The following is a 13,363-nucleotide window of genomic DNA, read 5'->3' on the forward strand; positions in this document are numbered from 1 at the left end:
TACCCAAAAGTCTTGTACATGCACTGTTTAAGACAATTGTTTGAAGCGGAGCAACCCACAGAGCATAGTGGGGGAAAAACCAACACAGTTGGTTTAAAAAAAGTTATTTTATCCATTACTTTCTTGGAAAAACTAGGAGTATCTGTGGATTCCCCCACCTCCTCCTTCTCCAAATAAGGCAACTCCTCTCACAGCAGGCTGCAAATGATCAAATCAATGGAAAAATGATCTTGATTGTCTTAAACAGCTCTCCATAGACATGAGTTCACAAGACAGGCAGCTTCCTCAGACATTAGTAAAGACCTTTGATCTGTCTTTGAAGAAATTTTTCTCAGGATATTTAAGAGTCTGTGGTTTATTTTCATGTGTGGAGAAAAGCAACACTGAGGTGAACTCTCCCACACAAATGTCTCAACAAATCTACACTTGTCAAAAATACCCTTGAAGAAAATTAACATATATGCACTTTGAAGGTGTACATTTTTATTCTATAGTTCTCACTGTAGCCTCTGCTGCTTATTTCACAACTCATGGAGGGCACTCCATACAAACACCAAGCAGACAAAAAACCCCATAAGTAAATTGGAAATTAAGATGGCTGCAAGGGTTAAGAAGTTTCGGGTCTCAGATAGCCAGACCAATTAGTGTGGGGTAACAAATTAACTTATACTAGATAACATATCCTAGATAATCCTTGCTTACTAACCATGCATTTTCATTGAAAACAAAAGCAACATGCTTCAAAACTTTGTGGACTTCTACTGCCTTTTTGAAAAAAAAAAAAAATAAAGGCTGCTTATTTTGTATTTCCCATGAGCACCAAGCACAAGAGCATTACACAGATACACCCTTGGTACACGAATACATTATTTCATATGTATGTGTATGAAGACACACACATGCACACTGAAATACAAGAATTACCACTTGTTTCTTCCTTTTCTTTTGCCCACAGCTGTTATAGCTAATAACACTGTAATGTTGTACTTCTTCAGTTAGATTCTTTTTGGAGAATTGTGATTATAGGCTGCTTTTCGAATATACCACATTATACCAGGATATTGAAGGGCACAGAAAATTACTACCACAAGCACTTTGACAGAGAAAATTTACCTTCTGTCAGAAAGACAGGATCTTATTACAGTAAACACCACTGAAATGGTGCTGGCATGTGCAAACGTGTATGTCCAGGGAAAGTTAACCATTGAAGTCAGAGGTGTAAAAATGGCACTGGGCTGAGTAAACTTCTTTTGCCTTTTATTCTTACAAACTTCTCTTAGTAATAGTCAGGTTTTGCATCTTAATTATTTTGAGAAATATTTCCAAAATGAGGAGATCTGTCATGCTGCTAAAAACATGGGAAGAAAAATGCTCAATTTATAGTGGTTAAATCCTGCTTAGATTATTAAAATAGAACATTAAATATTCCCGTTTTGGCAGTGATAGGATGTTTTGGAAGGTGAGAGAGAATACTATAAAAACAGGATTTAAATTTTTTTTAAACCTGCTACCACAAAACTCACCTTGAAATATTTATAGAATTACCACACAATGATGGTATTTTGGCTGCATCAAGTCTGCTGAGAGCAGCAAAAGAAGAGTGAGCAATTACCTAAATATTGTCAGGAAGACAAAAACAGTTGCTTTTGTAGGTTCCCATTTACCAAAATGATGTTGAACCCAGGGAAGAAAGGGCCCATCTGTGCCTAAGCAAACACATGGAACTTTTAGGAGAGACTTGTGCACTAAGAAACTTTCCCTGGTTTTTAAATTCTGCCAAAACATGTACTTACACAAAATTAATGCCATTGCTGAGACAGTACCTTCACATAGGTTCACACCGTGAGCCTATAGATTCATTTACTGTTTCAGTAGAGAGAGGAAAAGCAAAAGCCAGAAGCATAGGTATTGACCTGGGAGCACATGGATCTCATGTGAAAGAGTGAGAAATGAGACATAAATGTATGAACTAGATCAGATTGATAACCTGTAAAACATAAAAGCCAGGAAAAACCCTTCATAATTTTGAAAAAAAACCACCCTCAAAAAAACCCCACCTCAAAAAAACCCAAAAAACCTTCATCATTTAGTAGACAGAAGGTGTGTGACTTTCGACACAGAAAATTCTGGCTTATCCTGAAACCCAAAACTTAGAAAATTCAGATTTGGGTTTTTTCCTTCTGTAAAATAACAATATGCAAGACTGAAACCAAACAGATGGAGATCCCTTCTTGTGTTCTAAAATACCTCACTTGAGCTATTGCCTGTGGGATTTACAGTAACATGTCACACATGCAAAAACCTGTTTATTTCAGAAGTCTGAATATCCTACCCTTCAGTTTCATGAATGTCTCCATGACAGATGAATCTGGGAAGGGCCAACCCAAGTTCCCAGTGATCTTCCAAAGGACAGCCTGAGCTTGTTTCTCTGCAGGAAGGAGGCTGCACATTTTGTCCAATATCTCACCAGGGGTCCCAGCCTGAATCAAAGCCAGTTCCAAACAGGGCAGAGAGAGGGGTAAAGGTACTGACATCTCTACAAATTTCAGGGAAACTAATGCCTACAGAGAGTTCAGAGATAGCCACAGTAAGGAAAAACTGAAATTACCAACTGTAACACCGAATTATGCAGGCACATAAATGTCTACATTCCAGGTAGTTTCAAGATATTCAGGGAAAAGGATGACTCTAGACACACAGTTTCTAAGATAGGAACATTCTTGTTTCATGTAGCACTATTTCATGGTTTTGCTTCAGATAATTTTGTAATTATAGAGTAATTATACATTGGAGCCAAAATTACAGCAGCTGAATAATAAATACTAAACCATGTTTATAATATTAATAAACATTAAATTCAATAGTAAATTAAATATTAATAAATATTAAACTACAAACACTACTAAATAATGTTAACTATTTCTTATGCTCATAAAAGAAAATTCTATACTTAGAAAGTAAATGTATATAATTGAAATTGGAGCAGCTGAGTTTTATTTCTGTTTACTAATAAAAATCTGTCATACAGATAATGCAAAATTCACATCTTTTTTTGTCTAGCAAGAGAAGGAGATTGAATGGCATTGCAGAGTTTACCTTTTCTAACACTTAGATCTACCTGATGTTATGGTGACATTTCTTCACATTTTTTCACCAAAAATCTCTCTTGCACTAATCCTTATAAATAATCCACTGTTAATGTCTAATTACAAAATAAGTATGAAACTTCTTACTTTAAAAAGAAAGATAAAACAAACCTAAACCCAAGGGAGCATACAGAAAAAACCCTATTAATTTCAGAGGCAATTCAGCTAATTGCATAAAATTCCCCTCAACTCTCTATTTCTAGTAGTAGAAAGCTAAAGACATTCCAGGTATTCTACTTTTGATTCCTCCTCAACCTTCTGAACCCCTGTAAATATTACTTTCATGATTATTCCTCCAAAGTTGCCACTTTTCAGCAGCACATTGAAGTTATAGTGCACCTGCAACTTCAGAGTCCTTGTCTCACTGCAATGAAACCCTTGGCTTCACACTGTGGCCTCAGGGCGGGGGTAGCACCTCACTGCGAAGACAAATCACCTCAAGCATGTCCACTGTGTCTCACCTCCTTGCTACGGGAGCTGTACACTTGTAATGTCATAAATATACTGTCATCTTCTAAGACTATCATCAACTTGGCAAAATGCTGGACCACAAACTAGGAGAGCTGAATTCCTGCGGAGGAGAGAAAAGAAGGGTTTAGCAGAAATTGTTTCAAATTATTACCAGAGAGAAGTTTAAAAAAATCAGTCCATGCCTCAAAGTACTGATTTCTGACCTGGAAGCTTTGTGGAACACAGGCCTTCATTTCAAATTTCAAAACAGATACCCAGTTTTGCCAAAGAAACGTTGTGTGATGCATCAAGGATGATCACAAAGAGGTTTATTACCCAACCATCTGAAGAATACTATTTAAAACAAAATCTGACATCTCTGAACAGGAGTATACATTCTTAACCATATATTCCTAATGTGAAAATTTCAAATTTGTTCAAGGTGAGCTTATGCTTTCATGCTCTGCACTGTGAATGTGTGGGCTTTAAACTGACAAATATGTGGGCAAACACTACCTAAGACTTAGTAGGAGATGAGTTAATGTACCGAATGGTCTTAACTTGAGCTCAAGGCCACAAAACCAAAAACTAATCACATGGCAAAGATAATTTTCTGTACTTTTCTCCTGGCACAAAATCTAATGGGGGAGGAATGTGTGTGTGTTTATCTATATCTGTACATCTGTAGTTTGAGACATTACAAGAATGAAGACTGGATCACAGATTCACACGCCAATAACGAAATGACAGACAAGTGATACAGATATATCCTTCAAAAGAACCTGGTCAAAACTGCCCACACAGACTTGGCCTTCTAAAGATGACTGCAAGCCTGCACATATGCAAAATGGACCTGGGAAGATCTTAGCTACCACACTCACAACACATCCTGCAAAACACTACAGGACTGGATGGGGGAGGAAGAGGAGACAGCAGATGGTGGAAATTTCACAGTACCTTTACTGCAAGCAGAGTACCATGACAACGCTAACATGGTTCAAAAGGTATCTTGCTGTCTCAAAAGAGGCTCCCTGTAGCCAAGGGATGAGGAATTTTGCTTGTGGTTAGATGAACATAAACCACAACCAGCACAAAAATGATGTCCAGTTCTCACCCATGCACTTTTCCTGTCTGAGAGTGTTCACATCCTTGGCTGAATCCAGACTTTCTTCCCATTTGAGTTATTGCTGTTCTTGCAGGATACCCAAGAGCTTCAAAGACCAAAATCTGACAAGATCCTGTGAGTGGGGAAACAGGCTGATAATTTATTTTCTTTCTGCTGCTTGACTTCCTGCACCTCTGCATGCCAACAGATGCATCAGGATACACAGGTAAGCACTCTTGCTATTAGTCTTCCCAGAAAAATGGCTTCATCTTGCCATTTCCCTGCCAGGATGGAAACACTTATCTCACATTCCCTGAGTGAAGAACGTGCTAAAGGAATCTCTTTCTGCTGAATGACCATCCTCTGTACCAAAACAGCACAATGTCTACTGAGCTCAAATAATAGCTGGTCATGGCACAGACCATTCTTCTGAATAGAACATCCCCCTGGACAGAAGCCACTTCAAACGGTTTTCAGGAAAACACTAATGAAGTCTACCCAAAAGGAAGGTTTTTTTTCTTTGCAATTGAGGCAAATCTACCACAAGCAACATATTTCTACTTAGGAGAAGAATAAAAGTCCTAAACGCATTATGTCAGAAGGCACCAGTTCCAAGAAAGGCTCAGTGATGATGTGAAATGGCCAGATCCTGGGATTCTAATTATTAAAAAGACTTTTTAATGTTCTACCCCAGTTTAGTAAATGCATTTGCTGGTCTAAAGGCCATGCCAGGACTGCAAAAGAAGAACAAGACAAACCTTTGTGGGACTCCTTTTCTTCTTGCCCAAATCCACACTTACAGTGATGGGCAGAGGATTGCAGACCTCTTCGCAAAGACATCATGTGCTTTTCACTCTCCCATAACATTGGTATGCCAGGCAATCAGATCTCAACTCCTTTCAAAAGTCAGTCTGTTGGTAGGAATACTACTCATTTCAGCAAATCAAAAGCACTGCCCTTTAAGGGATGCTAAAAAGCAGAGGGACATAATTCCTTGCTTAGTCACGGATTTTTGAAGGGAACAGCAGCAAGTTCTTAACAATTCAAGGTCCTTATCCTGGGATTAATGGAATATGCAGTCCTGTGACGGATTCTGTTACTCATAAATCAATCACTGACTAAAAAGGAAAACACTAAAGGTGAAAATAAATGCCAAAATACCTCTTAAAACTCTAAGATGAAGCCATCTCTGAAGGATATTTCAGTCTTTCCCACAGAAGTGCAGGGATTTTGGAACCACTTGCTAATTCACTGCTGCCAAAGAGACAAATGCAGTTTAATCTCCTTCAGAATATGATTGAGGTGGTGGAGACCAAGTTAACATCATAGAAACATTTGGTCCTTTATTCACCTGGCTCTTAAGGAAAGTATATTTTGACACTTCAGATTGCCTGTTCATCACCAAGAAAAGAAAATACCTCCTTTATATGCAGAAGGACAGCATTCAGTTCAGAGATGAGTAAGATCTTTAAAAAACAGAACAGAAAATAAATTGTAAAAAGAAAAGAACGTAGAACACTAAGAATAGGTGCAAACTTTGCTGGGTCTCTTACTTGCAATTATTTGATTTATCAGAATGTTTCAGTGTAACCCAATCTCATTCCTCTTAGAATCTGGACCCAGCCTACCAAGCTGCACAAATCTGATGAGCTTGGGAACCACTACATTGTCACTTCAAGCAGAATACCAGTGCAAATTTTTCTGTCAACAGGCATGTCATAACGTGAAGGAAAGCACAATAGGGCAGAACACGGGTCTTGTGTTATTGCATTAGCACAATTACGGTAAACTAATCTCTGTTAAGTACCCACAGCACAGTGGTCTGTCATTTCAAGACATGTGACTTCATGATCTGGATACTCCCTTTCAATCTTCTTTTAATTTTGATGCAAGCAATGGTACATAATGCATCATGTGAGAATTCTGGCAAGTATTCTTGCTTCTTCTGTTTACATAGCTACAATCCCTGCTGTTTAGTAATTGAGCCAAAACAGATGAAAGATCACAAGTGCAAGGCACAGACACACAATCAATTCAATTTAACAATTGTTGTTTACTGTTTTCTAAGGCATCTTATCCTGTCATCTTTCCTGGTGGTACAGAGAAAAAGGGCTTAAGTTAACTTCTACACAAAAGTTTGCCACAAGACGCAAGAGTCAGCTCTCCAGGAGAAATCTCAGAGCCTCTGTGAATGACAAACTCTGCTACAAGAAAAAGCACTTTTTTGTACCTCTTTTCTGCAAGACAGCTTTCTTGTACACAGATGCCATCATTACAGAATGTTACTATTGGTTGAGACAGATATGCAAAAAGGTAAAATTTACCCTCATTGGTCTAATCTTGAGAACCTGGGCTCACTCTTTTGTGTGCCATGAACAACATTAATGATACTAATAAATTTTATGGGTCTATTAACATTTTTACCTTGTGGGAAAAAAAGCCAACAAAATAAACATTGCTCTTTATCAACCTTTCAAGAACAGGGAAAGAGTTGCTCAAAACAGAAAATAACCCAGTGTACCAAAACACACTGGTGAAAAATTTCGAGTTATGCTACTTTGGTCTTAAATGTCTCATTATGGTCATTCCAGGGTCTAATAACATCGCAGAAAACCAGCACCCTCTAGAACAGAATGGATGTTTTCTCTTTTGTGCCATGGTTCAAGGGCATGAGTAGCTTATGTTCTGCCCAAAATGTCAGGTGTGTTTTGAAGATGAGTCCCATAGGTGGTGGCACATCTAGGGAGTCTGACAATTTGAAGGTGATGAGGAGTTTCAGGGTAGGTGGATGGGATGTTTGATTTTGTCCATCCGAGGTCCCACACTTTGCTTGCTCCACCAGCAGTTACACTGCTCACAACTCCTACACTTGAACTTAAAAGCATGAGCCTTTAACAGCACACAAAAGCCAAGCAGGCATCCAGCATCTTACACTCAAAGGAAACCAAAAGCCTCCTTACCAAGTAATAATAATCTGTAAGCAAGGGGCAAAAGGTAAGTATTCTAATAATCACACCACCGTGAGTAAAGAGAATCTGCATTCGACTGAAACGCCAGGATGAACACCAAATAAAAGTAATCATCACCAGCTAGCATTGCTGCCAGTCTGCTATGAACAACTCTTGGTTTTCTACACTATGATAAGTTCCCATCCTAATGTGACACTGTTGATGCTTTACAAAACAGTTCCCAGTGCACACTGCCATGCAAATCTGACACGCCTTAGTTTTCTGAGACCTGGAGAAACAAGTTTTTCTTATTAATGAGTGCTTCAAATCAGACTAGAAGAGACTTCAACATTATAAAAAATGTCACTTTCTTTTTTGTAGGGTTTTTGATCAATTCACCCCACTCTCAGTCATCATCCATTATAAACCAAAAGCTACTTCCACCTCCTCTGGTCTTGCAGAAAAACAACAAAAGGAAGCATTCTTAGCATTCAGTGGAAAGTTACCACAGTTAAGAAGTGCAGTCATAGAGTTTAAGATTTAGAGTCAGAATCCAGAAGAGAAGAGAGTAGGGGAGGAGGCTCTCAAATAATTTTATCAGCCAGAGAATTGAGGCAAAAAAGCAGCTAAGAAATAATCTAGTGCCTATCATGGACCATAATGATTTTCTGGACTTTTCAGCAATTAGCTTGGCAGCTTAATGAGAAAAATGGTCCCTTATTTGTATTTGGAACACGTTGAATTTCACCTTTGAATCACACAATCAGGTTATTGTTTGCTAGATGCTATCCGTTACCACAATTTTCCAGCAGAGGTGGACTACATTCCTTAATCTGAGTGGTGATAACCAAAACACAAGTTCCTGAGGTTAATCAATATTTACACAGTGTTAGTCATTTATCTGCAAAGACATTAGAGTATGTTTCCTTAACAGTGGCACTTCAAAGGGGCCTAGTTAGGATAAGTCTCCCTTTCACCAGGTACTAACACCTCTGGAGTGCTGGATTCAAGCACTAAAGAAGTTAGGTAGCAGGGTTTTATACTGCATGGTTTTAAGAGACAAGTCATGATCTGCAAGGTAGTTTCAGTGGTGCTGGTGTTGGGGAGGGAGCATTTACAGTGCTGCTCGCTTCTTGCAGTCTGGATGTGTTTGTTAGTCCCTGTATTTTGCCAAACATGGATAATGCAGCCTTGGTAGCTTGTAGTTGTGGAGGAATGCTTTCGTGCTCTCTCTTGGAAAGACAAAGGAAAACAGAACACAGTGTAGGATGGGCCACTATTAAAGTGGAACAGAAAAATCCTCCCTGTGAAAAGCCTCTGAAGCTAAATCTGCCTCATCATAATACATATCTACCTGAAAGGTGAGGTAGGCCTTGTCACAAAATAGGAAACAAGGTTTGCAGTGATTCACCCAGGGCTGCTGCGAAAGATGACACCTTTGAAGTATCAAGAAGGGAATTCTGCATAAGACCAGTAAAGACTCACTTCACTACAGACATCCAGTAAGGATCACAGCCCAGTACTGCTGGTTTGCACAAGGTGTCAGCTTTTTTCAAATGACAAACAGCCCTGTGTGGACAGGAGAATTACCATTCTGGAGGGAATAACACCCACCATCAATTATAGTAATAGTTTTATAGTCTCTAGCTAAAACAATTATTTTTTCTCTAGTCTGTTAGCTAAAACAATTATTTTTCTCCCCAATTTCCCTCACCTTCAGAGATATAAACCATGCATTCCAGAGGTAACAGCACCGAAAGCCCAACCAGACCAAAGGTGAGCCAGCTGAGGGCGAAAGACCACCACAAAGAAGCAGTTGGTTACAGTGGGAAAGGAAAAGCACAAACACAGCAGAAAGAGAAGGATGATGTAGCCCAACCCAGTACCATCCTGAGAAGTCCAAAGGCAGAGAAAAACCAAAAAAGTTCTGTCAAGAAAAGGGAGGATCTCTCTCGTGATGACTTGCTATTTCTTCTCAGTGTCCTCGAGGGTGAATTACAGGTAATGTATTGTTCTACTTTATATTCCAAATTAAAAGACACTCCACTCTCCACCCCCATTCCCCCCTCCACCACAAACACATGCTGCTTTTATGTTAAGGAAACACCTTACACAGTTTGATACAGGACAAATATGAACTGCAGCATACAAAACACCCCAACATTATAGCTATTGTAGCTATCAGACAGGAAACATGATCTTTACATCACAAGTAACTCTCAAAGCAGACAACTCACAAAACTTTCTAGTTGTGCCGCCCCATTCTAAGTATCTTGAATACAAATTGTTTGTCATTGTATGGTTGATATGGAGAACATATTGCAGATCTTTATGATATTTTACTTGATTATGTCTTATTCTCCCACTCCTATGAAGTCATGAGCTTTACTCCCCATGAAACAGTGCCACCTCACAAAAAGTAACTCATTTAACAGTATTTCTAACACTTCTTGCTAGGAAAATCAAAACAAGCATTTTATTTCCCATAATAAAAAGCAAAAGTGTTACATGCCACTTAGCCCACAAGTTACTGGATTTTAAGAGTGAGCATTTTTCTACCTAGAAAAGGAACCATCTGTCAAGTGGTAAATGATGCCTAACCTGGTCAAATGTAATTTCAGGAAGCGGGAACCAGATTTCCAGTGAGCAGGAAAAATATTTCTGTGGCAGGCTTATTGCACAGAAGCAATGACTTTAAAACCACGCACAGGCAGAGAAAAAAGCAAACTGGCCAAAGTGGCCTAAATGGGTGTAGCACATGGTGTCAGAGTTTATTACTTAGACAGTACCTGGGTAGCTGTATTCTTAACATATGTGTGTATGTTTATATAATAATACATACATGCTTAACAGAACACACATGTGATATGAATATTTAATAGCTGCACCAATCTTTGAGGGTAGATCCAAGGCAAACTTCTACAGATTGTTTCATTATGCAAACAGAACAATTTCCATGTTTGCAAAACATTTCTCTCCTGCCCAATTGGCCTTTCTTAATTTAGGTTAAAATTCAGGTGTCACACATTGTAATATATTTATTTATATTATGCACACAGTGTTTATTACACGTGCATCATATGAATATAAAAATATAAATATATACACACACATGCACTTCAAATAAGGTTTAAAGCTGGAAGATGGAAATGAGAAACTGGAAAACAATGAGCCTGACATGAACATTTAAAATCACATCTGAAATTTAAAAGGAAGCAGGACTATGAATGAAAAAGAAACCATCTTTTATCCCTTATTTTCAACCTCCTGTAATGCCAAGTCAAATTGCTGAAGATCAGCTGTCAATCAAACCATAACTAAGTTTCTAATTTAGATGTCATTCCTTCCCAAATTCCAGAACATTCAAGATGTACAAAGATCACTCTTCTATTTTTTCCTGCAATGCTAAGGATTAGAAATAGTCTGTTTCATATTTTAACATTTGTTAAATTCCGGTGTCACACACAGTCATAAATGGGGACACAGAAGTCTTCCAACCAAAAGGAGTCAAACTAGAAGTGTTGCCCTCCCCTGGTATATCCTTTTTGATTTCCTTCTTTCCTATTCTATCCTTCTAAGATTAGCACATACTTGTTTTTAACGGAGGTAATTGCAGACAATGGATGTTTGAGACAGTTCGTGTAGTCTGCATCACTGCAATGGAGGCAGGGGGCAACCTTCACCACCAGAGGATGCAGAGTGGGGGGAGAAAACTCAAGGACACATCTGTAGAGGGTTTAAGCTACAGAAGCCATTTACACCCAAAATATACAGAATGTGCAACATTTTCAGGCTTCAAGAAACATCCCAACATCCTGCATTAACAAGTCAATTTCTAATACCACAAGCTGAACTTTGCCCTGAAACTTTGTCTTATGAATGCTACACACTGGTCCAGAAACAGCAAAACGATCTAAGCATTAAAGAAGTACTTAAGCTTTGATGAAGGGTCTGAAGATCCTGGACTTTATGTTGAACTAATAAAATACAAAGAGCCAATACTTCCCTCATGCTTTTCAACTGTCTTCACATTACTGACTGTTTTGGAGCACTTTACAAACACAGTGTTATTTTAGAAGTTTTAAAATCAAAAGCAGGGAGCTAACCTGTAAATGCATATATACAGTTTAACAAGATAAAGCCTTACTTTGTGTTTCTGCAGGCTCAAGATGAAGTCATAGGAGTACTGAAGGCTGAAAAAATTGACTTAGCTTTGCTTGAAGCACAGTATGGCTTTGTTACTCCCAAGAAGGTGTTAGAGGCACTCCAGCGAGATGCTATTCAAACAAAGGCTGAGCAATGGCAAGAAGATATCTATGAAAAGCCTATGGGAGAGGTAAGAATGAGTAATTGATATTTAACCGTAGTTCCCACCAAATTCAACAGAAAATCTCTCACCCACTGCTGGGGAAGGAGACAAATGAGTTCTAAACCTGGAATGGAACATGAGTGCAAGTGGGAGCAGAACAAAGTCCAGGGTCCAGATGGGACCTGAATCTAATGATCCTAACTTACACTGCAAAATGGGGGCTTTACACATCGACAGGCATGATTTTGTCTCATTAAAACAATCTTCTTTTTCTTTTTCCCTCTTTCTGTTATCCATATTCCTGGCCCACACAAGCAGAAGCCTCGCCAGTCCCCACTTGTCTCATGGAAGTCCATCTTGCCAGTGGCTGCAGCAATGACACAGCTGTGCACTTCTGCATGTTCCTGCTCCCATTAATTTGGGAGCAGCCATGGGGACACCTGCTTGGTCTGGAGAGTTACTATAATGAGCTCACTGGATATTAAAACACTTTCACATCAGATTCTGTTTTTTTATCCCAGGTAGTTGTCTTCAATTCAGATAAATGTTTTTTAACATACTGCTCAGTATAGATAAATATCAGAAAATAAAAGCAGAAATTATTAATAAAATTCTCCTACCAAGTGTTTTCCAAGTTTTTGAACAGAAATGTACCTAAGGACACAGAGATCATTCCAGACAGAGTTATGTCAGGCAAAAGGTCAACTCTCATTTCAGAAGCTCAAAGGCTAAAATCTCTGGATATAATCCGAAACATAAAGTTCATCTGTGAAGCTTAATTTATTTTAGAACATTGTGGTATTATGCCACAGAAACTTTGAATACAAATGATGGAAATGATTTGAGGAGAAGTCCAAAATAGTTTGAAAACATAAGCTCAGTTTGTTACTTTACGTAAGTTTATACACACTCTTTGCTTCTTACACTTAATGGAAGAGAAATCCTTTCTAGCACTGCTGGTTTTGGCAATTTCAAAGGGCAAAGGTAAACCTCCTGAGAGCAACTGAAAGGGTAGAAGGACCACTGCCACTTCTTGGTCTTGGTAAACCAAAGGATGCTGTAATAGGCATTCCACAATTTCAGTTTCAAAATCCCCTTGAATTATATCAGAGATCCATTTTTGGGTTTTTTTGGTGGGTTTTTTTTTCCTCTTTTTTTGTATTTTTAAAACACATATAAAAACTAAAGGAGAGGTGGAACCAGCCACAAAGTCCAGGAACAGACCATTTAAATTCCCACCTTTGCTACTAGGACAAGTTCCTTTGTATCTGCATGTGCATCTCATCCTTGAGAGTTTTGCCTGGTAGCTCTGAACACAGAGAATCTTCCCAAACTCAAGTGAAATTACAATTAATTTCAGAAGGCAACTGTAAGATTTTGAGTCCTTTACCATTCTCTCACAATT

At 38.6% G+C, this 13,363-nt stretch overlaps 2 protein-coding genes across 7 annotated transcripts in view; one reads left to right on the forward strand and one right to left on the reverse strand.

Annotated features, from left to right (window-relative positions):
* Positions 1-13,363, reverse strand: part of CMSS1 (cms1 ribosomal small subunit homolog) — a 220,715-nt gene that overhangs the window by 131,068 nt on the left and 76,284 nt on the right. The gene's annotated exons all lie outside the window — the stretch shown is intronic.
* The window catches only part of FILIP1L (filamin A interacting protein 1 like), a 186,863-nt gene that overhangs the window by 99,100 nt on the left and 74,400 nt on the right, over positions 1-13,363 (forward strand). For 2 of the 4 annotated variants that reach the window (XM_088156121.1, XM_088156132.1), the window contains exons 4-6: positions 4,796-4,927; positions 9,370-9,650; positions 11,812-11,985. In XM_088156121.1, coding sequence (XP_088012247.1) covers positions 9,381-9,650; positions 11,812-11,985 — 444 coding nt within the window. In that variant the 5' untranslated portion in view covers positions 4,796-4,927; positions 9,370-9,380. The remainder of the gene's footprint in view (positions 1-4,795; positions 4,928-9,369; positions 9,651-11,811; positions 11,986-13,363) is intronic. The other 2 variants (XM_088156118.1, XM_088156139.1) reach the window with 1 other exon arrangement.

This window comes from Sturnus vulgaris, chromosome 2 (assembly GCF_052056855.1).
Source record: "Sturnus vulgaris isolate bStuVul1 chromosome 2, bStuVul1.hap1, whole genome shotgun sequence".
Classification (NCBI taxonomy): domain Eukaryota; kingdom Metazoa; phylum Chordata; class Aves; order Passeriformes; family Sturnidae; genus Sturnus; species Sturnus vulgaris.